The sequence below is a fragment of the Myxine glutinosa genome, chromosome 7 (assembly GCF_964187855.1).
Source record: "Myxine glutinosa chromosome 7, kmMyxGlut1.1, whole genome shotgun sequence".
Lineage (NCBI taxonomy): Eukaryota > Metazoa > Chordata > Myxini > Myxiniformes > Myxinidae > Myxine > Myxine glutinosa.
In genome coordinates this window covers 69,776,056-69,803,208 of record NC_136267.1, presented here as the reverse complement: position 1 = coordinate 69,803,208, position 27,153 = coordinate 69,776,056, and the positions used below count along the sequence as shown (strand labels likewise).

Sequence of the window (27,153 nt, the reverse complement as noted above, 5' to 3'; positions counted from 1 at the left end):
CTTGAAATGGAGTATATCATTCTACTTGGGCTTTAGTTTACCTGCTTCTAACGGGCTGGTGGAAAGGATGGTACAGAAAATTAAACAGGCCATGAAGAAGATGATTATGGAGAATGGCTAAGGGTCACACGATGGAGGCTGTTGCGACTTTATTTGCCCCCCTCCCCAAGGGGGTGTTCCACCTTGGGCGAAATCAGTGTTAAGGTGTATAGATAGCTTATCGTGGCGTTTTCCCAAGGCCGCTTATAATCACAAAAGTAATAACATTACCAATGATAATAGCATAATATTAATGTGTTTGTATTTTATTTGTATTTGTATTTTATTTTGTGTTTGTTGTGTTTGTATTTTATTTTGTTAAATTTTCATTAGAATGTGCAGAGTGAAATAGTTCACATAATACCTAAAATTTCCAAATGCCTGATCATAAAAAGCAGGATTACAGAAATATTTAAATCATGATGGGGGATATCTGTGCAAGCATCTTGTACGTAATATGTGTACTTACTTTATCTGGCTTGGTGAAGAATACCGGGTGCACGCCACAGCAATTATGACTACTGCCAGAACCGTAAGAGCTCCGACTGTCACAATCACAATCACCAGCACGTTGTTATCAGCTCTGAGGCCTGATGCTGGGGATGGGATGTAGGGTTCTCCAGGAGAATCTGGGGAGAACGATCATGTAAATCAACCGGATCTTGAAAGTAATATGTTGATAATACATTAGACGTGACTATTAAAATAGGTATTGTGGGGTCAAAAATGAAATACACCCAAACATTTGTAGGGCACATCTTTTGACTACCCTCATGCACATGAAATGTAGTTTCACAAAATAATGCACATTTTTATTGATACGGATGTGGAGGCTCATGGAAGAGACAAACAAGAAGACGTCATGCAGATCACAATACTTGCAAAATCCACCCCTCCCCCCAAAAAAGGTTGTCATGGATACATCAAATTGTCCATTTCATCAAGATAAAAATTGACGATCTTAATCAAAGCTCGGGTCAATCAGATTAAAATTGATGATTTTTCAGATGAAAATTGATATTAGAAGTTTGACCTTGAGTTGACCTTTGACCTTTTGACCTTACAATAGTTGGTTCCCCAATTCAGTGAGGTACTATGCAATTGCTGTTTAATTTTTAAGGCAATCGGATGAAAAATGGATGATTTTTCAGATGAAAGCTGATGATTTTGGAAGTTTGACCTTGAGTTGATCTTTGACCTTTTAACCTCGAAAATAGTTGGTTGCCCAATTTAGTGACTCAATATGCAAATGCTGTTCAATTTTCAAGTCAATCAGACGAAAAATGACAATTTTCGAAATTTGACCTCCAAATGACCATTGACCTCAAAATCAATAGGCTTTTTCCTTATGACCAACTCTACCATCTGGTGAAGTTTCGGGAAGATCGGTTTAAAATTATGACCTGTAGGCGATTGACAGACAGACAGAATAATGCACAAGACCAACAAATATACTTGAAAAATCTTCGATTTTGCAAGTAATACTAATAAGAGGGAGAAGGGTCAACAGATACAAAACGGGATGAAGAAAAAAAAACAGTAGGACAAAAACATACAGACGGATCACATCACAAGAGGAGGAATTGTCAGAGATCAAGGTGAGTGGGGACAAGGTTTCAGCAGTTTTAGAAAAGTTTTTTCAGTTTTTTTTAGAAAAGAGGTAGAAATGGGAGAGTTCAAGAGGTAGCAGTAGGCAGCAGACACAATTCCTGCCGTTGCATCAACAAATCCATATCCTCTCAAAATGGGATTCATTAAACCACATTGCACAGCATGTGGGGCAGTAGTTAATTACTCATGCAGGTGGGTAAACATTTTCTAAATGTGCACAATCTCCTCCACGTAGTGGGATATTCTCCTTCATTTAACAACAAGCGAACAAGGAGTTAGCAAAACACTCACCAGACGATCGGTATGTGTCTCCATCAACAGTGCTGGGCCACATATTATCCATCCGACCGCTGGCTGATGCTATACAGCAGTGGGTGAAGAAGCAAAACAGTGGGAAAGAGCAGGGGATTAGTGGAAAGCTCTGCACCTTTACTCCCTCCACCCCAAAATAACTACATAAGAAAGCCTTTGTGGTATACCAGACAATGTTTTATCCTCAATTTTAAAACCGGAAGCTTTATTTTTCCCATTTTCCACAATCCGATAGTTAACAGTTTCAGCTTATGGGGTTAATTTGAAACCAAGTGTAAATTAAATTTCATGTTTGTCTAGAAAGTTATGAGCTGATGGGCAAACGATACAAAGACATTTTCCTTCAAGGTGAGCAAGCAACCAAATGCTCATTCAAACAGCTTTGACATATGCGTTTTCATATAGCCAAACTACGCTGGAAGCCAGAAGGCCGCAAACAGACCAGGTAAGCAGAAAAGTAAAATAGTAATTGTAATGCACGTCGGAAAAATCCCCGTGGCCGTCATGTTTGAATGCAGCAAATAGTATCGCCAGTATTCTTTTGGGATGAAGAAACAGGAGGCCGAGAAAGAAATAGGAAAATGAATGGACAAGGGGGGGGGGGGGGGGGAATAGGACAAAGATAAGGACAGAGAAAGAGAAGGGTGAAGAGATCAAGAGAGTAATGGAGATGGAAGGTGTGTAGTAGACACATTGCAAAAGCAAAACGCTGATTTGCAAATTTGCAACCGGTACCCCTCCCTGTCCCATTCCCCCCATCCACTCCGCCCCCCCCCCCACCCCTTTACCTTGGTCATTAGCCACAGAGCTTGAACGGTCTGCTGGTGAAAGCCAAGCACCGGAGATAGGAAGTGGAAGAAAGAAAGAAAGCAATTAATGGGAGAGTAAATGAGTAAAACCTCAACAGGATAACAATCACTGGATTATCCTCGGGTTTTCAAAGAAAAGAGAGAGGGAAAACATAGGGAATGGGAATGGACCGTGAAGTGGCATGGAAATTACCCAAATTACTCTTCGTTGCTATCAAATTAGGATAGAGGTAAATGATCATAAAATGTGATAAATATGTCAAAAAACCTCATCATCATGTAACACGTCCTATGCAAAGTATTGCTGTTGCCGAATCAGCTAGTGGACTACAAACCTGGTCGGGTTGAGAAAGTCATGGCAGGAATTGGTCATTTGTTCATGGTGCCGGCGATAGCTCACCTACTCTTTGCAAACAACACCAGGGGATCTTTAACGTCCACCAACTAATCTCGGCAGACGGGACTCCCAGTTGAACGTCCATCCGAGGGATTGATGAATTATCCTGCCTGTGAAATACTGGGATGACAGTTTATAGCTGGGTCGGGATTGAAACCCAGGCTGGACACCTTTGAGGCGAGGACACCTCTACGCAAGAACCCTCGATGATGAATTAGGCTGTGTTTACAAATAAATACTGTGTAAATATGCCTCTTCATATCCTCATGATTGAAATAAAATTTGAAACATGCTTGTGGTGCCAGAACTGGGCCTCTTTAATGATGCAACCAGCAGACAGAGTTTGTAATTTAATCCCAATCACATGGACATTTGCTCAATAGATTTCTTCGCCTCAGTCGTTTATCATCTGGCTGCCTGCAGTTTATAAACGGATTATTTACTTGCTTGGATTTTACATCTTCTTGTTTTTACATCTTCTTGTTTTTACATCCGCCACCAAAGATGAACGGACATTATGTATTCACCCCATTTTTTGTCTGTGAGCAGGATATCTCAAAAAGTTATGGACAGATTCGGACAAAACTAGGTGGATGAGTTGGTTCGGGGACAAGAACAAGCCGATTCGATCTTGGTTCAGCTCCGGATCCAGATCAGGCCTATCAGTGGGATACAAGACGTAAACGCCAGGCGGCAGAGGTATGCTCTTTACCAAGTGCCGTTATAATATTTATTTACTGCCATCATGGTTGCAATAGTTTACAGAAGTCCAATTGTTGGGCATGCCAATCAACTCATTTAATATTTGTTCCTGTTCATTTGCTTGTCTGTCATTTATTCTTCATTTTCCTTTTACCTCCATGATCTAAGTCATTTATTCTCCATGATCTAAGGCTCGAAGTCGGGTTATGATCTAAGGCTACATGCACATACAGACGAACATACAAGACACAACATAAGACTGTTAAATGAGACAAACACAGCCACTGAGCTCGGGGGAAGTGCCCTCACTTCCCAGGGTACTTTGGGTACCAGTGACGTCACAACAATGGTGCAACTTTTCTCACCGCACTCGGCGGGGAATTTCCTAAGGAAGCATTTCCTGCTACCCATGGATGCCAACCTTTGAGGATTGTCCCTGTTCTTAACCTTTTTGATTGCTGCATTATTATCTCTTAAATAACTTTTAGGGTACGTTATAGTCATTATCTCGTTCGGTAAAATCTTGCCCGACTTCCAGTGACATTCATGTTCAGATTTCTCCATACATCCCTATCCTGCACTGCTTTCCAAAGCTCTGGCACACACCGCTTGATTGCATCCTTTAACCGATCCATTCAGCACATACAAGGTTTGCCTCTTCCTCTTCATCCCTCAACTATACTAAGCATAGTTGACTTCTCCAGACTTTCATTTTCACTTTATAGTATTATGTTTAAAATGGAAAGGCACAGGAAGGAATAAAAGGCAGGAACCAGGGATGATAAGAAAGGTCAAGTCACTTACTCTTTGGTGTGCGGAAAACAACAGGCTCTGACATAGGCCCCATGCCCTTTGCATTCCGGGCCTGTATCTTGAACTGGTAGACTGTATCGAGGGTCAGTTCTTGAATCTGATGCGACAGACGGTCTCCGACAACTGGTTCCACCACCCAGTCGTGGATCTCGGCGGATGCGTCAGTTGTGTAGTAGATTATATATCCTGCAATTATAGGTAAGTATATTTGTTAATGAACAAGTAAATGATGTTCTAAACACCTGCATTTTCAGATTGGTGAAGTGAAATGAAAGGGGTCGAAGGGTTGCATAGCTCCAACATTATACAAGGCAGATCCAAGGTTGTGCAAAGTAATCCGTGGGATTTTGAAGCATTTCACACAAACAGGCAGTCCCAGCTGTTGGGGGAAAGCAGCACAGATAGTGGGAGCAGCTTATATTTTGAGTGCTTAAAATTATTATTTTGTAGGTTTATGTACTGCCTGGTCGAATAAGGTTTTATTCTCATATGCCTCTTTGATCTGCGCAAACATATCAATTTTGGCAAAACATCAGCTGCTTGTCCACAACCTTGCATTCATGCATATTCCTCACCAGCAATACCTGCCTTAAAACCACCAACACCCAACTTACTAAAGTACAGTACTCAAAACACCCACACAGACACGCAAAAACTCATGTAAATGTAAAACAAAAGCGATCATTGAAAACAATGAGGTAATGCTCACATAAGACCTGATGATCCCATCGGGCATGAACATAGAAAGAAAGCATTGTGACTGGACCTAGTACTCAGGAACAAAATAGGAAAAGACAGCATTGCTAATTTGGGTTACAGTACCCAGCGATTTTTGGCCTAAACAACGCACAAATCGAATTCATTTCTCAGAAATGCATGGACCGATTTTGATCAAACTTGGCACAAGGACGATACATGATGGTATACATTTGCAGAAGATTTTGTTTTGTCATCTGACAAAAGATGGCCGACTGACAGCATTTAACTTCGTACAGCAAAATTACTGAAACCACGGCGGGGCTATGACATTTTATGTCTTTTTCTTCTTGTTGTACCTTAATTTTGTCAACATGATTAAATCTACAAGACCCCACTGTAAAGTTTAATTATATACTTTTAATTAAAAAAAACTTAATCACAAACTGTAATTAAAGATGCTGTACCATAGAAATTGGTACGAGTTGGAAATTACAATTGTTACAGCTCTTCGCAAAAATTGCTTCTTTGGCATGACAAAGGGTGAACACCTGAAACATTAGCCTCTCCTCGTTTCCCATGGTGGCAAAAGTACTTTTTCTTATAAACCCTCAGTTTGTAACGAAGGACAATTTGTAGGAGGGAATTGAGCGAGCAAGTCTGGGAGCGGAGGGTGATGTTGGAGGTGGAGGGGTACGAGTGTTAAATCAGTGGACTTTTTACTATAATCTGAAACAAAAAGTTTATTCATCTCCAATGCTATGCCATTTCCATGGTACTTGCCCGTGATTCGCCCGTTTGCTTCAGAAGGTGGTTGCCAGTTCACAATGGCCGTCCGTGGCTGATCCTCTTTGCTAATGATCGTCAAGTCCTTTGGAGGTGAGGATGGCACTGCAAAGGGGATACAATTAGGAGGATGAGTAGTTGGATGCTTTAAGTCCTTATTCTTATCTAAATTTTTAGAATACTTTATTCTCAGAAAAATGTGCCGATTTACTGTAAGATATTTCCAGGTCTTCATATTACCATGGCATGGCTATTACAGCAGTCTTATTAGAAATAATGAACTGATATGTTAAGTTTACTGCTTGCTAGGACTTGCCACCCAACCTCCACCAAATATATAAAGGACAATTTTTTTAATAATTAAAAATTACACAATTCACATTTCCCTCTTCATGATATGGAGTTGAAATGTATTCGTTAAAATGTGAATGTCTCTAAAAAGCGATGTTCATGATATTGAAAATCGTCCAACATGTTGCAGAGGTTTTCTTGAAATAAAGAGTGAGATTTCATTATGCCTTGTTTTTAGTCGCAGGTCTACAAGAGTTCCGCATGGTTGTTGTTGTGGTTCTTGTTGCGGTTGATTTGTGAAATGTGCACACATTGCTCGGACAGCTGCTGGACCCCAACCACATTTGTCACCTGACTCCACCCACCATGGCACCCAGCCAAAATAATATGGCCGCCATCAGGCCTGTAGGCCTCTGTTGATTACACACTGCCCGGGTTTGTTGCGTCAGATTTCCATTGGCATTGTTTGGGTCGGGTGTTATTCACGAACAGGGAACCCTTAAAAACCTAATCATATGTCAAATAAAAATTATTAGTAAGGTTTACTCAAGCCCGAAATCATGCACAGTGTGCGCCTCCCTAAAAATATAGCATGGGCCTAAGACATCAGGCCTGTACGCCTCACTGATTATACACTGCCTAGGTTTGTTGCGCCAGATTTCCATTGGCTTTACTTGGGTCGCATGTTACTCACGATGAGGGACACCAAAAAAATCGAATCAAGGCTGAATAAAAAGAATTAGTAAGGTTTAATCAAGCCCATCAGCACACACGGTACCTCCCTTTGATAGTATTATTAAATTTTTGAATGGCCCCATATTGGGGTTAAACAATCCGTGACCTTGTACAACGAATCAGCTTCTTCTGATATAACCGCCGGGAGGATTCATGGATGAGAAGTGTCAAGTTCATTTTTTAATAGCGCAATCACGCTGTTCATCTTTTAAGGGCGCTTTAAATGCGCACTTCCCAATCGGCCCGTTACCAGATTATGTTTCAGGTTGTGACCACAGCGTGATCATTTTTGTTAAAGTGACACCAACACAAAGTGCAAACACTTCATAGGTAAACAGCAAATACAATTCTGAAACAAGATTTTTGTCATTCTTTTTCTATGTTATAGTTTTAGCAAAGCATCATAACTGTTAAGTAATTGAGATATCCCCAACCCCATCCAAGTCTGTTTTTATGCAAAGTATAATATGTCAAGTCACGTCACATGACACAAGGGATTGCCAAAACATACCAGGAACGAGGCCACATTTTTCATGAAAGCCACAATTTTTCACCCGAAACCCGTGATTTTTTGGATCATGATAAACTTTAAATGTGTTTTCTATATCCCATTGGTTTCATTCATCTGATATTGAGGATGTGAGTCTCTTGAAGATGACTGCAGGTCAGGATTGGCAGATGCAAAGTCTTGAGAGGTCTCTCAAACCCTCAAATCTTTCAATTCAGATGTAGATGACTTTATAACGCATCACCAATTACGAGATGAGAGATGTCTTCACTACTGCGATTCCTGAAACCATATTGGAAACCATTCTTCTTCTTTCGTATGCAGCACAAGACTGTGGGGTATCATCGTTGGCTGTGCCAATGATGGAACACACTCTGTAGGTTAGGGAAGGAATCTGGAGTTTGTTCAGGGTACCAACAATATCTCACCTACTCTTCACGAAGGACACCGCCATGGGGTTTTTAACATCCATCACCTAATGACGGGAGATGGGATGGCCAGTTTAACGTCAATCCGAGGGACTGCACACATATTGATGAATCACCTTGCCTGTGAAACTCCTGCGATGACAGTTTATAGCTGGGTCAGGATTCAAACGCACACTAGATAGCTTAGAGGAGAGTGTGCGTACCTCTAAAGCATCCTACCAACCCTATTAGAATCCATGCAATGGGAACACAAGGGATCACTGCAACACATAAAATTTCACACCCATCCTCAATTGACAAGATAATGGTTTCAATCTTCTGGGATGCAAAGGGAATACTGCTGATTGACAATAATGCTTCTAAAACTACAATCACAGGAGAATATTAAACCAGCCAAATGCAAAAATTTCAGCAGACCATCAAGATATATGCTGACGGATGTCAACTAAAGGTGCACAATTAGCTTGCAACAATGCACCTGTGGGCAAGGTGCCCGTGCTGCACATACCACCATTCATGACTGTGACTTCAAGCAGCTGCATTACCCCCACCCCCCCCTTTTCTCGTGTAGCCCAGATTTGATTCTCAGTGAGTTATTCGTTGTTATAAACATTTTTAGCCCCACCTGTGTGGCCGCTGATTTGCAGATGATGAGGAACTGACTGAAGCAACCAAAACGTAGCTTAAGGAACGATCTGAAAACATATAATATTCTGGCACATACACTTAAGAATCAATGGGGCAAGTGCATTGAAGTGACACTATGATGAAAAAGAGGACCACTGGACCTGTAGCTTATCTGGGCCCTGGCCTAACGTTGTAATCCAAATTTGGTAGTATTCTGTCTGGTGTGGGTGGAGAAGAAGATGTTTGAAGGAATTTATGTGATTTTTCCCAGAAATTGACTAAGATGGCCATTTTGTCATACTTCCGGTCACATGATTGACGTGACCTCCACAATTTAACATCTCTACCCTGGCCTAATGAAACCCAAATTTGGTAGTATTCTGACTGTTGGGTTTGGAGAAAAAGCTTGAAGGAATTTACAAAGTCCGCCATTTTGACACACTTCTGGTCATGTGGTCGGCATGGCCTCTGCAATTTAACATGAAGACCCTGTCTTAATGTTGTAACCCAAATTTGGTATCATCCTGACTGGTGGGTCTGGAGAAGAAGATTTTTGAAGGAATTTATGCGATTTTCCCAAAATGTTGAATGTCGGCCATTTTTACACACTTCCGGTCACATGATTGGTGTGACCTCCGCAATTTAACATACCTACCTTGGCCTAATGTTGTAACCCAAATTTGGTAGCCTTCTAACTGATGGTTCTGGAAAAAAAGATTTTTGAAAGAATTTACTAAGTCCGCCATTTTCACACACTTCTGGTCACGTGACCAGAACGACTTTGCAATCCCAGTTACCAGTCAGGAGCAGATCCTTCCTGCCAAATTCCAGCCGGATTGATGAGCGGTTTGGCTGGAAAAGTCCAAATACAAGATGGATGGATAGACAGACAGACGGTGCACAATGACGATACCTTATCAGGAATTTAGATTCCAGATTATATATATAATCCAGATTCCAGATTATATATTGATGTGTTGGTATAATTTATGTGCATGACGTCAGTGTCATGTCATAGGGTTAGTGTGCTTCCTTATAGCTGGGCGGCTTAGCTAAAAAATTCGGATCGATTGTGCCTTTTCCCTTAAAAGCATGAAACTTGGCACATGGCTAGAATACCCGAAAAGAAAGATTTTTAGTCCAGGGGGCATCCCCAATTTCACCCCATATGGCGGCCATCTTGAAATCCAAGATGGCCGTCATACAAGACCTATTTTGATGAATATCTCCATAATTAGAACAGCTATCTAAATGGTTGAAGTGCCTATACCTACATTTTTAGGGTCTAGGAATCCAATGGCAACATAAAATATTCAATAGTATATGGCAGCCATCTTGAAATCCAAGATGGCCGCTATAACAGACCTGTTTTGATGAATATCTCCATAATTAGAACAGCTATCTAAATGGTTGCAGTGCCTACACCTACATTTTTAGGGTCTAGGAATCCAATGGTAACATAAAATATTAAGCAGTATGTGGCAGCCATATGAAAATATTAATTTTGCATGGTATCATGCAAACTGGGAAAGCACATAAATACTCTTACCAGGTTGGCATTCTTCTGTGATTTAAAGCGTCTATGAAAGTAATTATTTTTTTAACGCTGATGCCAATTTTCTGGGTCAATGATCAAATGAAAACGTAGAATATTGGTTAATGTGTCGCATCACAACAATAAAGTGGATTGATGGAATTAAAGGAAGATGGAAAAGATATATGGAAATGCTGTTGAATACAGAGAATGATTGGGATGGCAACATAGAGAGTAACCCAGTTTTAGGACCGGCAGAGAAGATAACTGAGAAGGAAGTTGAGGAAGCGATAAAAGCAATGAAGAGTGGAAAAGCGGGAGGGCTGACGGGAGTTGTGGGAGATATGTTGAAGGCAGCAGGAAGTTGGGGTGTGAAGAGAATGACAGAGATCTGTAATCTGGTGGTGAAAGAAGGCCGCATTCCAGTGGCTTGGGAACTGAGTACCCTCGTCCCTCTATACAAGGGGAAAGGTGACCCTCTGGAGTGTGGCTCGTACCGAGCGATAAAGTTATTGGAGCATGGAATGAAGGTATTGGAAAGGGTGTTGGAGAGGAGGATAAGGAAGAAAGTGAAGATCGACGAAATGCAGTTTGGATTTATGCCAGGAAGAGGAACGACAGATGCGCTTTTCATTGTGAGGCAGTTGCAGGAGAAGTACATGGATAAGAGGAAGAAGTTGTTTTTTGGGTTTGTTGATCTGGAGAAAGCATTCGATAGGGTTCCACGCAAAGTATTGACATGGGCATTGAGGAAGTTAGGAGTGGAGGAATGGTTGATCAGAGTAGTGATGGCAATGTACAAAAGAGCGCGCACAGCTGTAAGGACGAAGGACGGGAACAGTGATGAGTTTGAGGTGAAGGTGGGAGTGCATCAGGGGTCGGTACTAAGTCCACTATTATTTGTAGCTGTGATGGAGGTGCTGGCTCAGAACGTAAAGGAGGGTTTACCGTGGGAGTTGTTGTATGCAGATGATCTGGTGTTGATTGCGGAAAGTATGGATGGACTGAAGGAAAAGATGAACAAGTGGAAGGAATGTATGGAGACAAAAGGTCTGAAGGTGAATATCGGAAAGACAAAGGTGATGGCAAGTGGTAAAGCATGTGGTGAGGTGGAAAGAACTGGGAAGTGGCCGTGTGCTGTGTGCAGGAAGGGTGTCGGAGTGAACTCCATTCAAAGTACAATGTGTGCTGAGTGGGTTCATCAAAAATGTAGTGGTCTGAGAGGGTCATTTACCAGTGTGGCAGCTACATTCAAATGTAAGGTGTGCACAGAAGGAGCTGCAGATGGAGGAAATGTTGAGTTGGATCTTGGAGACGGCGTGAAGCTGGAAGGTGTGAAAACATTTTGCTACCTCGGAGACATGCTGAATGGAGAAGGTGGATCAGACTCGGCAATGGTTGCTCGAGTGAGATGTGCATGGAAGAAGTTTCGGGAACTGAGTGGCGTGCTGATGAGGAGGAGAGTGTCGCTGAAGCTGAAGGGAAAGGTGTATGCTGCATGTGTGAGAAGTGTTATGATTTATGGGAGCGAGACATGGGTAATGAACGTAGAGCAGCAACGAAGGCTGGAAAGGGTGGAAATGCGAATGGTTCGATGGATGTGCGGAGTATCGTTGAGAGAGAGGAAGACAAATGATGAATTGCGAAAGATGATGGGAATATTGCCTGTGATTGATGCTGTGAAGAGGAACAGGTTGAGATGGTTTGGTCATGTATTGAGGAAGGATGAAAGTGACTGGTTGAGAAGAGTGATGGAAGTTAATGTAGAAGGAAGTAGAGGACGGGGAAGACCGAGAAAGACTTGGCTAAAGATGGTGGAAGAAGAAATGCGGGCAAGGGGGTTAACAAGGGGAGATGCAGAAAATAGGGCAAAATGGAGAAGATTGTCATGGGGACCGCAAGGCTAACCCCCGCTCTAGCAGGGAAAATGGCCTTAAAATGCATGTTGTTGTTGTGTTGTTGTTGTGGCATCACAAGATGGCCACCATCTAGGGACCATTTTTATTCACGTCGTATTATGTAATGCATCAGAGTATTGTAAGATATTCAGGCCTAGGTTTTGGTTCAGTGGTCAAGAAATCTCTGAAGCTGCACTTTCGTGACCAAATGCAATTTGTATTTATATTGTTAAGCTCATTTCAGATGCCCTTTGATTAACCTATTTTTGTTTTCTTTTTCTCTCATTTCAGGACAATCATCTGCTTCTGAGGTAACCGTTAGAAGTCATCACCGTGTCCGCCGTTGAGGATGTCAAAGCGGATGAAACTCGTAGACCCTTCACAGCCGCTTGCTGAACGGCATCGGGAGATTCAATGGGAACTGTGCATTTTGTGCCAGGAGTCAACAGCTGAGGATGTTCAGCATCCAAAAAAACGAAAAGGGGAAAAGGGTGAAACAGTGCTTGCTGGTTACAAAACAATGACTGCAAACCTCCGTGAGTTTAATAAAATCGGTCTACTACCAAGGACAATAAACATTGATGCGTTAGATGAAGGTGACGGTATTGAGGCAGCCCTTATTGTACATAATGGCTGTTGGCATAGGTCCTGCAGACTGAAGTATAACAATACGGAACTGGAACGTGCAAGGAAACGTTCTAAAGATAGACCTGCATTGGCTGATGATGCAAGCGAGGGTCCATCTGGTGTTTCTAAGCGCACTCGTCAGTCGACTTCTGCATTGTCAATTCGTGAAGACCTCTGCTTTTTCTGCCAGAAGTCATCTGGAAAAGACCAGCTTCATGATGTTTCCACATTCAAGACTGACAGAGGTGTTCGGGAGTGTGCTGCACTTGTAGAAGACGATGACTTGCTAAGACGTCTCAGCGGTGGAGATATGATTGCACTGGAATCAAAATACCATGCGAAGTGCCTGGCATCTCTATATTATCGTGCATCCACCATTCAAACAGAGCAAGCACCAGCAGACTATCGCGATAACATGCGCCACAGCACTGCATTTGCAGAACTTGTGACATTCATTGAAGAGAGCCGCTTTGAGGACCCCGCCACTGCTCCAGTATTTAGGCTAGCTGACCTTTCAAATCTGTATTCTTCACGGCTGGAACAACTGGGTATCAAGCATGAAAGCCACATACATTCTACAAAGCTCAAGCAGAGAATTCTTTCCCGTTTTCCTGATATGAGAGCGACTAAAAAGGGCAGAGATGTTTTGTTAGTCTTTGATGAGGACATCGGGCATGCCTTAGCGAAGGTGTGTAAACAGGACAGCGATAGTGATGCAATCCACCTTGCTCGGGCAGCTGAAATCGTCCGCCGACAGTTGTTTGATAAGTGTAAGCCATTTGATGGTTCATTTTGTGAAACATGTCAGGAGGAATCTGTGCCTGATTTGCTGGTATCGCTAGTCAACATGATTCTAGAGGGTCCAAGTATTAAGGACCAGGCATTCCAACCTTCCAGTCCAGCTGCACTAAGCTTAGCACAGCTTCTTAAGTTCAATGCTGTAAAGTATGTCCGCAAGCAAAAGGATAAATCCACCTATGTAAGACACAGTCAGGAACGGGAAACCCCAGTGCCAATTTATGTTGGGTTGAAGTTGCATGCAGAAACTAGGAAAAGAGAGTTGGTCGAAAAGCTATCCCAACTTGGTGTCAGCATTTCGTATGATAGGGTTCTTCAGATATCTACCGAAATGGGGAATAGTGTTTGCCGGCTATACAGATTGGAACAGGTCGTGTGTCCACCTAAACTTAAGGGGAACCTGTTCACTACATCTGCCGTTGACAACATAGATGTCAATAAGAGCTCGACAACAGCAAAAGACCATTTCCATGGAACTGGCATCTCATTATTCCAGCATCCAAAGGAACCTGATGAGTGTACTGATCGTGGAAGAGCCATACTTGGTGGTGCTGTCGGCATGAAGAAACTTGAACCTTTGCCAAATTACTACACGAACGTACCACCTATTCAGACGAGTGTAAAAGGATCTGTAGTTCCAGACATAGGTCTGAAGACCCTTGCACGGGAGAAACCGGATGAGAATGAGGACAAATGGCTCCAGAACGTAAGAGAACACATTGAAAACGACACTTCAACCTCCCGTGCAGAGAACATTTCCTGGGCTGCATACCATGCTCACAACCTGTCTCAGTCAACTCGACCAACATCTGTAACGGCTCTAATGCCGCTGTTTCATGAAAGTGCACACACTGTGGCCATGATAAAACACTCCATTGATGTCATTGGGAGTGCCGTGCAACATCTAAATCCAGGACAGACTCCTGTCATTGCCCTTGATCAACCATTATTTGCAATTGCAAAACAGATTCAATGGAAATGGCATGAGCAATATGGAGAGGACAGATTTGTTCTGCTATTCGGAGGATTGCACTTTGAAATGACTGCACTGAAGACATCGGGTGACTGGTTATCTGGAAGCGGCTGGGTAGAAGCATTGGTGCAAGCCAATATTGCCTCAGCGGGAAGTGCAGATTCTTTCCTGCGAGCTGCACATGTTTCACGCTCGCGCAATGCCCATCAGGTGACAGCTGCAGCCTTGCACATACTGCAGCATCGGGCATACAATGACTATGCAATAGAAGCTGAGACGAAACTTTCATTTACTGATTGGTGTGGCAAAATGACTAAGGAACACCCACAGTTCCAATACTGGAGTCTCACGATGGCATTGGAGAACAGCATCCTGACCTTTGTGCGCTCATTGAGGGAGGCTGACTTTGAAATGTACTTAGATGCTTTATGGGAGCTTCTTCCGTGGTTCTTTGCTCTTGACCATACGCACTATGCAAGATGGGTCACAGTCCATTTGCGTGATATGATGGACTTGCACAAGACACACCCTAAAGTTCTGGATAATTTCCGAGCTGGCATGTTCACGGTACAAAAGACCCAACGCAAATTTTCTTCAATTGCTACAGATCATGCACATGAACAGAACAATGCACGTATCAAGGGAGATGGAGGAGCTGTGTGTCTGCTGGACAATGCCCATGCTCTGCAAAGATGGATGGTTGCAGGTCCAGAGGTCTCAAGGGTGATTGATGAGTTTGAGACTGCACAGGAGCAACATGAAAGCAAAGCGCCATCACTGCATCATGATCAGAATAAAAGCACACAGATGACCTTTGACAAACATGTCAGATCACTTGTATCAGTTATCGAGGAGCTAGGTAATCCATTTCTTGAAGAAACCGCTGACCTTTTGGTCCTTGACACAAAGGATATAGCAAGTGCATCAGTCGTACAAAGTGTGAAAGACGTGCAGAAAGTGGGAAAGGAGGCTCTGGAGTCATTTGTGCAAGAGAGGCTGATTGAACGCTCAAAGCCTTTGAATGATGTCGTCCCGCGCAAAAAGTTACCTCTGTTTGGCAGCTCATCAGTAACAGACCAGCTGACAGATAAACACAAGGTAGCCTCATTGAAGAGTGATGTTCAACTGTTTTCTCGCCTCTATATTTATTGCCTGTCAAACCCGCGAGGGAAACCTGGATGAATTTTTCCGTCATGAAAATCAATCTTTCCCTCCATCTCTGTCCAAGGATGGGAAGCTTCGACCTGGTACAAAGAGCGACCTTTTGGACTGCTTAGAGGAACTTTCACCATCAAGCACACACATGCCAGAGGTGACATGTGTCATACTTGACGGGGCAGTAATTGTTCAAAAGCTAAAGCCCGATGTTGGCACAGTCAAAACATTTGGCGAATATGCCGAAAAGGTCTTCATCCCATTTGTTTTCTCACAGTACAAATCTGTCAAATATATTATATATATCTATATATATATCTATATATATATATATATCTATATATATATATATATATCTATATATATATATATATATATATATCCATATATATATATATCTACAGACTTGGCATTTAATATAGAATATTTTTTTTTTCTTGACTTCGGTTTACTTTCTTAACTCAGTATATCAATCTGGTGAGTTTCTTTTACACTTTGGTGATTTATTTGTTAAAAGAACCATGTCACTGATTGTCTATCGCAGCACGAAGTCAACAACAGGATTATATCACAGGTGGCGTGGCAAAATGTACGGACAGGTGCATTTGATGATTGGCTTCACAGTCGGGTATACAAGGGTTGTTGCATTCTGTATTAGTGGAAAACAACTGCTGCACGTCTCCAAAAAAAATTATTGCCGCTTCCTCTGGAGATGGTCCGTCAACTCGACAATGCTGTTTGTCATTGAGTGGTGGCTTTTCGAAATTACGGCATGAAACAGCGTGCTATTGATCGGCAGTATGGCATCACTCAAGGTCAGGTGTCAAAGATCCTGAAACGAAATGCTCAGAGGGGTGTCCCTACTCCAATACCGAGGCCAGGACGTCCCCGCAGAACCAGAAGGAAGGATGATCGCCAGCTGCACCGGTTAGTCCGCAATGGCCGTACCAAGTCAGCTAATCGGCTTAGGGCTGAGTGGCAGCAACTGACAAATGTGCCTGTATCCAGAAGGCTAGCCAACCAACGACTGGTTCAAGCAGGCTATCGTGCCAGGCGTCCCCTGCGAAAGCCACACCCGACAGGACAACAACGCCAGCGCCGATTGCAGTGGGCCAGAGAGCACCGTCAATGGCAGCCAGGACACTGGAATCACGTGATCTTCAGTGACGAGTCTAGATTTCTGGTCTATCGTCAAGATGGCCGTGTCCGAGTGCGCAGACAAGTGCATGAAGCCTACAACAAAGATTGTATAGTGCCAAGAGTCCAAGCTGGAGGTGGTGGGGTGACCGTTTGGGCTGCTTTTCATGCAGGGGGCAAAACTGACCTGGTTGTTCTGAATGGAAACCTGAACCAGTTCAAGTACAGGGCCATTCTGAAAGAAACATTGCTTCCATTTGCTCGTGCAGCCTTTCGAGGAAACTTTGTCTTCCAAGATGACAATGCACGGCCTCATCGTGCTCGCATGATCTAACACTTTCTTGCTGACCGTGGTGTAGAGCATATGGAGTCTTTGCCTTGTCCCCGGATATGAATCCGATAGAGAACTTGTGGGCAGAATTAACGAGTCAAATCGACCACATGGACCAGCAGCCGACCTCTGTGCGTGAATTGCAGCAGGTTATTGTCACTGCATGGCAAGCGATTCCTGTCCAAACCTTGGCAAATCTCGTGAACAGCATGCCTCAACGTGTACGTGCTCTCCTGAATGCTCGTGGGGGTTACACGAAGTACTGAACTGTAATTTTACTGTCCGTAATCCCAGTCATAATTTAACTTTTGTTTTTGTTAAAAAAAAAATTGGCTAATGTGCAAAATAAAGAGATACTTCTGGAAAACGTACAGAAGTTTAACACAGTACTGTTCATGAATTGAGTTCGATATCAGTTTACATAACTTTCAAGGATCAATTTATTTGTTTCGAAATGTCAAATGTGGTTTTTGTTTCTTTTAAAGGTCACATTCACAAAATCTAGAATAATTTCAACATAATTCCAATTAACTTTTGGTTCTAAGACATCTTGAAAAGTAAGTTCACCCCCACAAAAAAAATATTCCATATTAAATGCCAAGTCTGTATATATATATATATATATCTATATATATATATATATATATATATATATACATATATATATATATATATATATATATATATATATATATATATATATATATACATACATACATACATACATACATACATACATACATACATATATATATATATATATATATATATATATATATATATATATATATATATATATATATATATATATATTGTTGCGGTTTTGAGTTTGTACAATAAAGGTTAATTTCCCCCTCATAGTTTAGTCACACTACAACACGTAGCCTCGCGATAGTTCAGTTATGTCTTAGTAAATGTAAGCATCGTCCTTTTCCTGTGTTAGTTTTGCGTTGAGTAGAATAATGAGTTAGGTCCTTCCATTGCCTTATGCCGCCTCAATACTGTGGTTTTTGGCGCAAATTAACACGAGGCAGGCCTGACAAGTGAGGCAAGACCAAAGGAAGGCGGAGGAGAAGCCGACGGTAAGCGCGAGCCGCCAATCAGGGCTCGAAGGGAGTGGCTTAGCACTGCGTCAAAAGGCGTGGTTAGAACATTCGAGCGAGCTAAGGGGGTTGGCAATATAACCCGTTGCGCAAACCCCCCCCCCCCCCCCCCCCCCCCAGCAGTTCTGCGGAGAGGTGAGCTGAACCAAGTTCTGAGGGAGGTGCGCTGAACCAAATAGAGAGTTCAAAGAGAGAGAGAGAAGACGCGTATGAACCAAGTTATAAGGCGCTCTTACAAGCTAAACGCTCGGTTGAGCTTGAGGCAGAACCTCTATCGAGTTACGCGAGTAAGAGCGCCCCGTTAATTAATCACGCTGTGGGAAACCGCCAAGCCTGGCGAGAGACGCGTACATTTTCCCACCTGCCTGCTCTGCCCTTTGTTCGAGAGACGCGCTGCAAGTATCCCTCCCGCCGTCTGCTTGCCTTCATCGAGGGACGTGCTGTGACCGGGGAGAGCCACGCCGGGCGAAGCCGTTCCTGGACGACCAAGTCGGCGCGTTCAGCGCATGAACATCATCCTTCCTTCATTTCCCCTGTGAGTGTGATCGGGCCCATGTCTGGGGATAAGTTACGACTGTATAAGACTGCTCTGTGTCTCTTCGCCTTGTACATAATAGTGTAAATAATTATTAAACCTGTGTTCTTCCTTTTATTCGACCGTCTCGTCCCTTCCATCTATTGACTAAGCGTGGTATGAATAAAACCGCTCGAATCGGGTTCCAATACCAGAGATCTGCACGGACCATGTGGTACGTCATCCACTCGGACGTACTCAAATTACGCGTGGTTCGTGCGAGGCTTGATCCCCGCTTCCGCAGCGGCGTGAGTACTTAGGTACGTGCGAGAATTGTCCCGGAACCCTACCTCGCGTCTGCCCGGGAGTGGCCATTCAAATCTCGCGGTTGCGACGACCCAAAAAGAACAAGGGGCTTAATCTCCCCCTAGTAAGGGCAGGAGGGTCGCGCAGAACCGTAACAATATATATATATATATATATATATATATATATATATATATATATATTGTTATGGATTTGAGAATTGTGTTTTTTTTGTGTGTTGTAAAATATCACCCTCCTTCCTCCATTCAGTGTATAAAGGTCAAAGGTCGTGCCCATAGTTATTCCATATACAATCACGTAGCCAATCATAGATTTCCCTTGTTCAGTAGTTATCTCCTTATTATGTGCATTAGGTTAAGGCTGTGTCTTCCATTAATTAATACTGCATTGCACCGAAGTGGAATAAGGTAGATTCCCTGCACATCCCCCCTTTCGTCAATTGCCAACTGCATTGGGTGGTTTGCTGCATTCTGCTGCTGCTGTGGGTTGTGGTTTTTTTTGCTGCAAGACTCCATTAGCCACGAGGTCATCTCGGAGCAGAAGGTGGGAGGAGTCGGCCCAGCGCCGGGAACAAGGTGGGGCCTTGCCAACGCCTCCTCTAAGGGCGGGATCGGTGAGCCCTCGTGACCAATCAGGGCCGAGGCGAGCTCACCGATGGGCGTGTCCTGGAGGCCGGCGGCTTGATCGCCAGAGGCGATATATAAACGTGCGCGGAAGCCTTTGTAAGAAGTTCAAGAGAGAGAGGAGTCCAGAGAAGAAGTTCAAGAGGGAGGAGTCCAGAGAGGAGTTAAAGAGAGTTCAAGAGATTGAAAGAGAGTCGAAGGAGTCCTGAGAGCAAGCATTGAGAGAGAGTCCTGAGAGCAAGCAAGAGGAGTACCACGAGCAGTACCAGCAGCTTTAAACTCCACCAAGCAGCGTTGGCTCCACCAGGCAGCTTTAACTCGCCCGGCGGAGCTCGTCCCGCGGCAGCTCGCACGACCGCAGCCTGGGCGTTGACGGCGGTGCCGACCGTGGCCGCGGAGGAACGGAGCTGCCGCTCCCGGCCCGACCGTGACCCAGTTCCAGTGGACCTCCCTCTCCCTCCAGCCATCCACCTCCTGCATTCGTTCCTGCCTCCATTCCCCATTTGTGTAAGTGTGCTCGTAGTCTGTCTTTTTTTTTTTTTTTCTTCTTTTTTTTTGTATACAAGATCGAGGCTCGTGAAAGAGCGAAAAAGTCTTTTGTCCTTTGTCTGTCTGTTGTCTTGTCCTTGGGTTTCTAAGTAAGACTGCCATAGGTAAGCTAGCGTTGCACTATGTCCTTCTGGTCCGTCCCTCTTTCTGTCTTTACTTTCTTATTCTTCCTTCTCCCTTGGTTTCTTTTGATTGTACATAATAGTAGTAATAAATTATATTCGTATTTCCTACTTCTGTCTTCCTCTTCTTCACAATCCGTCGTCTTTGTCTTTTCCCCATTGAAACCCTGTGGCACGATTTGGCCAACGTTCAAGGATCGGGTTTAGTCCTTGGTAATAGTTCGTGCCACGGTTGCTAAAACCGCTCGGCAATTAACATCTGTCCGCGGTACGAGCGGGGCTGTGCCACCTACCTTTCCGGGGGTAGCTGGGCAGTGTCAGGGACCACGTCGGTCAGTTATAGAAGAGGGGATTAGTCCCCCCTCTAAGGGGAACCGAGGCCGACGTTGGGTTCCGTAACAATATATATATATATATACAGTCGTCCATCGCTATATCGCGGTTCACCTTTCGCGGCCTCACTGTATCGCGGATTTTTAACTCTTACATATCTAATTTTATATCGCGGATTTTTCGCTATATCGTGGGATTTTGCGGTATAAATGTATTTTTATATACTATTATTTTAAATATTTTTGTGGTAAAATAAGCATTTTCTAGCCTAAAAAATTAAAAAACGTAAAAAAATAAGAAAAATACAGTAATTAAAACATATTACAAGAAATAAAATACTGTACATAGTGTACAGTAGAAGAGTAGACAAAGAGACAAAGAGTCGTGCGTATGGAAAACGCAGATGCGGCAGGTTCCACTTGCGCTAGTTACCCACGTGAGATCGTACACGGCACGCTACTGGCTGATGGATTAGAGGCGACCAACCAGAGCATGGTGTTCTGTATCCTGGGCTCTGATTGGCTCAGCGACCATAGCATCATTCTCTGTATCTCCCGCGCATAGCATGGAGCTGTAATGCTCTTTCTGGCTGTGCAGTACATTCATCATCGTCATCACCTTCATCGTCATCAGTGCACATCGGATTTTTATGTGAAAAAATAAAAAATATTTTTTCACATAAAATGGCTTTTTTGCGCGCAAAAAAATTATTTTGCTATTTTCGGAGAAAAAAAGAATATTGCCCTTTTTCGGGAAAAATAAAATAAAATGCCCTTTTTGGTCGAAAATGTCTGGCAACGCTAAAAAAAATTAGGGAATTTTTCGAAATTTTAAACTGCGATCGAAATTTGTAACTGCGATCGAAATTTTTAACTGCGATCGATCTCAAAAACAAACCGTTGCGTCCACTTGCGTCCCCAGCGTGTACAGCAGTGAGGCGGTGTACTACAGTGAGAGAGTGTACACAAAGTGTGAACAAGTCTCCTATCAAGATGAGTGCTGCTCTTCGTGACAAGTGGCTGAAGGAACTCAACGCTGGCGGCGATGGGGCCACCTTCAAGTACGTGTCGAGTGACACGGCTTTCTGTCGAGCTTGTGAAAAGACTTTCCGGGCGAAGCAGAAGTCTGAGCTGGCCCAACATGTCCGAGGAGACCGCCACAAGAGCAACTTGGCCTTGAAGAAGAAGAGGACGGTCACGCAAGCCACCATGGAGGACATTGGTGGCGGAAAGAGGCACAAGTGCGACGTCGTGGCTCAGGAGCTGTGCCAGGCCATGCTGGCCGCTGGCATCCCATGGTCGAAATTGGAAAACCCTGCCCTCCGGTCGTTCCTGGAGAAGCACATCACTCTCCAGATCCCCGATGAAAGCTGGATTCGAAAGCACTACCTCGACAAGTGCTACGGCGAGGCCTTGGCGGGGATCCGTGCCGACCTCGGACAGCAGCCCATCTGGCTGTCCGTCGACGAGACGACCGATTCGGCAGGTCGATATGTGGCCAACATCATCGCGGGACGCTTGTCCAAGGAGGGGTACTTTCGTCCCCACCTCGTCCAGTGCATGTTTCTGGAGAAGACCAACTCTGGGGAGATCGTGCGTGCTGTCAATGACACGCTGCGCTATCTTTGGCCTGATTTCAAGCCGGAGTGCCTCAAGGTCCTCGTCAGCGACGCCGCGGCCTATATAATCAAGGCCGGCCATGCCCTGAAGGAACTCTTCCCGGACTTGCTGCATGTGACTTGCATTGCCCACGCGCTCCACCGTGTCTGCGAGACAGTCCGAGAAATGTTCAAGGACGTCAACGACCTGATTGCCACGACGAAGAAGGTGTTTGTCAAAGCCCCGTCGCGTGTTGTCTTTTGGAAGGAGCAGCAGCCCAATCTTTCTCTCCCCCCGGAGCCCATTCTGACTCGGTGGGGGACGTGGATCGACGCCGCGGTGTTTTACGCCGAGCACTTCGAGGCCGTCAAGGACATTGTGGACCAGCTGAACGATGACGACGCGATGGCAATCCGGAGTGCCAAGGACCTGTTCGGAAAGACGGACATCAAGCTCAGTTTGGTCTTCTTAAATGCCCACGTGTCGTTCATCCCGAAGATCCTTAAGCAGCTGGAGGAGGCCGGCATGGAGCTGGCCAAGGCCTTCCAGCTCCTTGATCAGGCCAAGGAGGAGCTCCAAAAGATCCGAGGCTGCCGTAAGGAGATCCTGCTCACCAAGTTCAAGGCGGTGCTGCAGCGCAATCCCGACATTGGTGTGCTGAGGACAGTGGCTTTGATCCTGGATGGAGATCAGCACGGATCTGAGGTTGGTGTGCCGGCTGGAGTCAAGCTTGCTGACATCCCCCTCTTGAGGTACTGCCCCATCGTCAGCGTCGACGTGGAAAGGTCCTTCTCCGTCTACAGAAACGTCTTCACCGACCGCCGACACCGCCTCACCAAGGAGAACATTACCAAGATAATGATTTCAAACACCTACTTTAACCGTTCCTAAAAGGGTCTTGTCAATTTCTTCTAGTCCTCTACTTATCAAACAATGCGGTTGCAATAAAGGTACCTGAACGTCATTTTTTACCTGTTTACTAGCCCAGAGTGCTTAATGTTGTGCAGGAAAAAGCTTACCATTTTTTGTTCTTTTTTTGACTGATTTCTGAAAAACTTGGTAATAATAAAAAATGAATAAAACGGGGAAAAAAAATATTTCGGGATTTTTTCACATAAAAAAAAAAAAATTCCCGCTTTTCAAAACATAAAAGGCCTATTTTCTTAACATAAAAATCCGTAGTCTAGTCATCAGTACTGCACAGCTAATTCATCATCTTCATCACGCAAGTTGTAGTATCTTCAATGCTGAGTACCCATTAGAATTTTATATGTTGTTAAAATTACGTATGTTTAAGAGTGTAAAATGTGTTTAAGAGTATAGGAAGTGTTTATAAGAGTATGGGAAAGGTTAATAAGAGCGTGAGAAAGGTTAATAAGAGTGTGGGAAAGGTTAATAAGAGTGTGGGGAGGGTCATAAAGCTTTAAAATATATATAAATAAATAAATAAAAATATGGTCGCTACTTCGCGGATTTTCGTCTATCGCGGGGGGTTCTGGAACGTAACCCCCGCGATAAACGAGGGATCACTGTATATGCATATACGTGTACGTGTATAGGGTGGTCCAGAAACAATGGGCACATTTTGAAGAACGATACCAGCAACAAACAACGAAGTTTATTGTTGTTCTTTGGTGCAAAACAGAACATGATTACTCGGAAATGGATGTGACTGCTTCAACACGCACAGGCATCATGTGATACACAACAGGATGAGGTGCATCACATGATTATGGATCGGGGTGAGCTATGCTCACTGTGCTGCAGGCATTTGTCTTTGCATTAGTTCAGTTCATTGTGCATTAGATGCCCTAATATGAAGGAGGATTTGTAAGATTTGGTGGCGGCATCGTGAGACAAAAAATTCGCGCTGTACGGTTGTATTTTGTATCTGGAAATTTGGCTGAAGTTCACAGACAACTTGTCAAAGAATGTGGCGCTGACGCAATTGACAGAAGAACCATCGGCAGAATAAACAAGCAGTTTGCTGAAACCGGCAGAATTCTTCCAAAATAGTCACCAGGTAGGCCTCGTACTGTTCGAACGGAGGAAAGCAGAGCGGTCATTCAACAACAACTCGACAGAAACACACCATTATCAACTCGTCGTTTATCAAATGTCACCAACATAAGCTGATCATCGATTTCGAAGAATACTAAAAGACCTTAATGCCAAACCATACATACCCCGATTAATTCAACAACTGTCTGAGGAAGATTTTGACAGGCACGTTGAGGCAGGTGAGACATTGCTTGGATTAATGGAAATGGACAATGATTTGCAGAACAGGATCTTGTGGTCAGATGAATCCAAGTTGACTTTATCTGGTTCTGTGAATCGACATAACAGCGTGATATAGGCAGTGGACAACCCACGATTTACTGTTGAGCACAACATTAAATATCAAGCTAGTTTGTCCGTCTGGGCAGGCATTTCTTCTGGAGGAATTGTTGGACCAATATTTTTTGAAGAAAATGTGAATGCTGCAAATTACCATCTAATGTTGGAGCAGCATATATTTCCACTCAATGATGGTCAAATGTGGTTCATCCATGATGGTGCACCGCTCATTATGCTGTCAGTGTACGCCAGGCCCTTGATTTGAACTGTACAGACAAATGGATTGGCCGTCATGGTCCGGTTGAATGGTGTGGAATTATATATAGGACATGTATTAGGCGATTAATCGACAAAACAGTTAAATTGCATTTCAATGTGAATCTTGTGTAAAATATGTTCTCAAAGCATTTAGTTTTTAGCAAGGAAGATCGAACAACTCCTGGACATCTGTGAGTTGACCTTTGTCATCTCTGTGAAAGGTTTGGAGGCAAGAGTGGATACAGCATGGGGTTGGTATGCAGCACTCAATTAGTGAGGCTGAACAGGTCAAAGGATTGACCTTTATCAACTTCTGAGTCGCTCCATGATGACAAGCAGATCCTCTTGGTGCGAGGAAGGCTGCCTTTCAGTGACCCCGGATCTCAAGCAAACAACATCAAAAGGAGACGAGGCTTATTTAAGGGGATTGCACAAAGGGAGACACAGAGAAAATCCTACTCCCGTGGAGACGTGTCGTTCTGTGCATTCTGTCGTGTTAGGTGCTTTATGTGTGTAGAAGTCTAAATGTATAAGTGTAGAATTGGGTTCCTCTCCATATGATGTTTGAATAAATCTCAGTGGAACTTAGTTGAAGCCGTCTTGATTCTCATTTGAGAAGTCCTCGCTGAAAGGTGTTGGAAGACAGCTTTCTCCTATATAATTCTACAACAATCTGGTGGCCCGTACGGATTGCAAGCTGGTCGAGATTGAAACAGACAGCCCGAACTCGGAGTGATCAAGGTAAGCATGAATGACACAGAGTAATCAAGGTAAGCACTGAATTTAGCCAATCTCGGAAGGAACTGCAAAATCCAACCTGCAGATTTATTCTTTCATCGTGTGTATGTGTGTTTAGATAATAATAATAATAATAATAATACATTTATTTTATATAGCACTTTTCAAGAAGCCCAAAGACGCTTTGACAGAGTACAAAAAACAAGTGCAAAAAGACAAAAATCAATAGGTAAATAATCAAAGCAAAAGGAAGGAGAAGGAGAAGAGATAGTCAGGGGTTAAATGCTGTGGGTTAAATGTTGAATGCAGTGTTGAACAGGTGGGTCTTGAGTGATGTTTTGAATGTGGTGAGTGAGGAGGAGTCTCTGATGGTGTGAGGTAGTGAGTTCCAGAGGGTGGGAGCAGCGATGGAGAAGGCCCTGTCCCCCCAGGATCTGAATTTGGTCCGGATGGGGGTGGGGGGGGGGGCGTCAGGAGGTTGGTACCAGCAGAGCGGAGGTTGCGGGTGGGAGTGTGTCTGGAGAGGAGGTCAGCCAGGTAGGATGGGGCCAGGTTATGGAGTGCTTTGTAGGTCAAGAGGAGGATTTTGTACTGGATTCTCTGGGGGATGGGGAGCCAGTGAAGCTTGTAAAGGACGGGGGTGATGTGGTCACGGGTCCGGGAATGGGTGAGTAGACGGGCAGCGGAGTTCTGAATGTATTGGAATTTATTGGTGATTATTGAGGGTGAACCATAGAGGAGGCTGTTGCAGTAGTCCAGACGGGAGGTGATGAAGGCGTGGATGAGGGTTTCTGCAGCCGTGGAGGAGAGGGATGGACGGAGACGGGCGATGTTTTTCAGGTGAAAGAAGGCTGTCTTTGTGATCTGTTTAGTGTATTTGTCAAAGGAGAGGGTTTGGTCAAAGATGATGCCAAGATTCCGGATGTGAGGGGAGGTGGATACTGGGAAACCGTCGATGTTGAGGGCAAAGTTATGGGTGGATTTGGTGAGCGTTTTTGGGCCAATGATGATTATTTCAGATTTATCATAGTTAAGTTTGAGGAAGTTGATTTGAAGCCAGGATTTTATTTCAGTGATGCAGTTTGTCAGGATAGAGTGGGTGGCGGTGGAGATGGACTTGGTGGAGATGAAAAGCTGGATGTCATCGGCGAAGCAGTGGAATTGGAGACCATGACGGCGGATTAAGTGACCATGGGGGGACAGGTACAGGATGAAGAGGAGGGGGGCAAGAACTGAACCTTAGGGGACACCTTGGGGGGGGGGGGGGAGCAGTGGGCGATTTGCAGTTATTGATGGAGATGAACTGGCGTCTGTCAGAGAGGTAAGATTTGATCCAAGAGAGGGCAGTGCCGGTAATGTTAAAGGTGGTTTCAAGTCGGGTGAGGAGGATGGTGTGATTGATGGTGTCAAAAGCGGCGCTGAGGTCGAGGAGGATGAGAAT

General features: G+C 43.9%; 1 protein-coding gene across 1 annotated transcript in view; it reads right to left on the bottom strand.

Annotated features, from left to right (window-relative positions):
• The window catches only part of LOC137431314 (neogenin), a 343,015-nt gene that overhangs the window by 59,934 nt on the left and 255,928 nt on the right, over window positions 1–27,153 (bottom strand). Inside the window, exons 19-23 of the mRNA XM_078782693.1 lie at window positions 6,163–6,270; window positions 4,675–4,869; window positions 2,751–2,780; window positions 1,942–2,010; window positions 509–668 (exon numbers count right to left, since the gene is read on the bottom strand). Coding sequence (XP_078638819.1) covers window positions 509–668; window positions 1,942–2,010; window positions 2,751–2,780; window positions 4,675–4,869; window positions 6,163–6,270 — 562 coding nt within the window. The remainder of the gene's footprint in view (window positions 1–508; window positions 669–1,941; window positions 2,011–2,750; window positions 2,781–4,674; window positions 4,870–6,162; window positions 6,271–27,153) is intronic.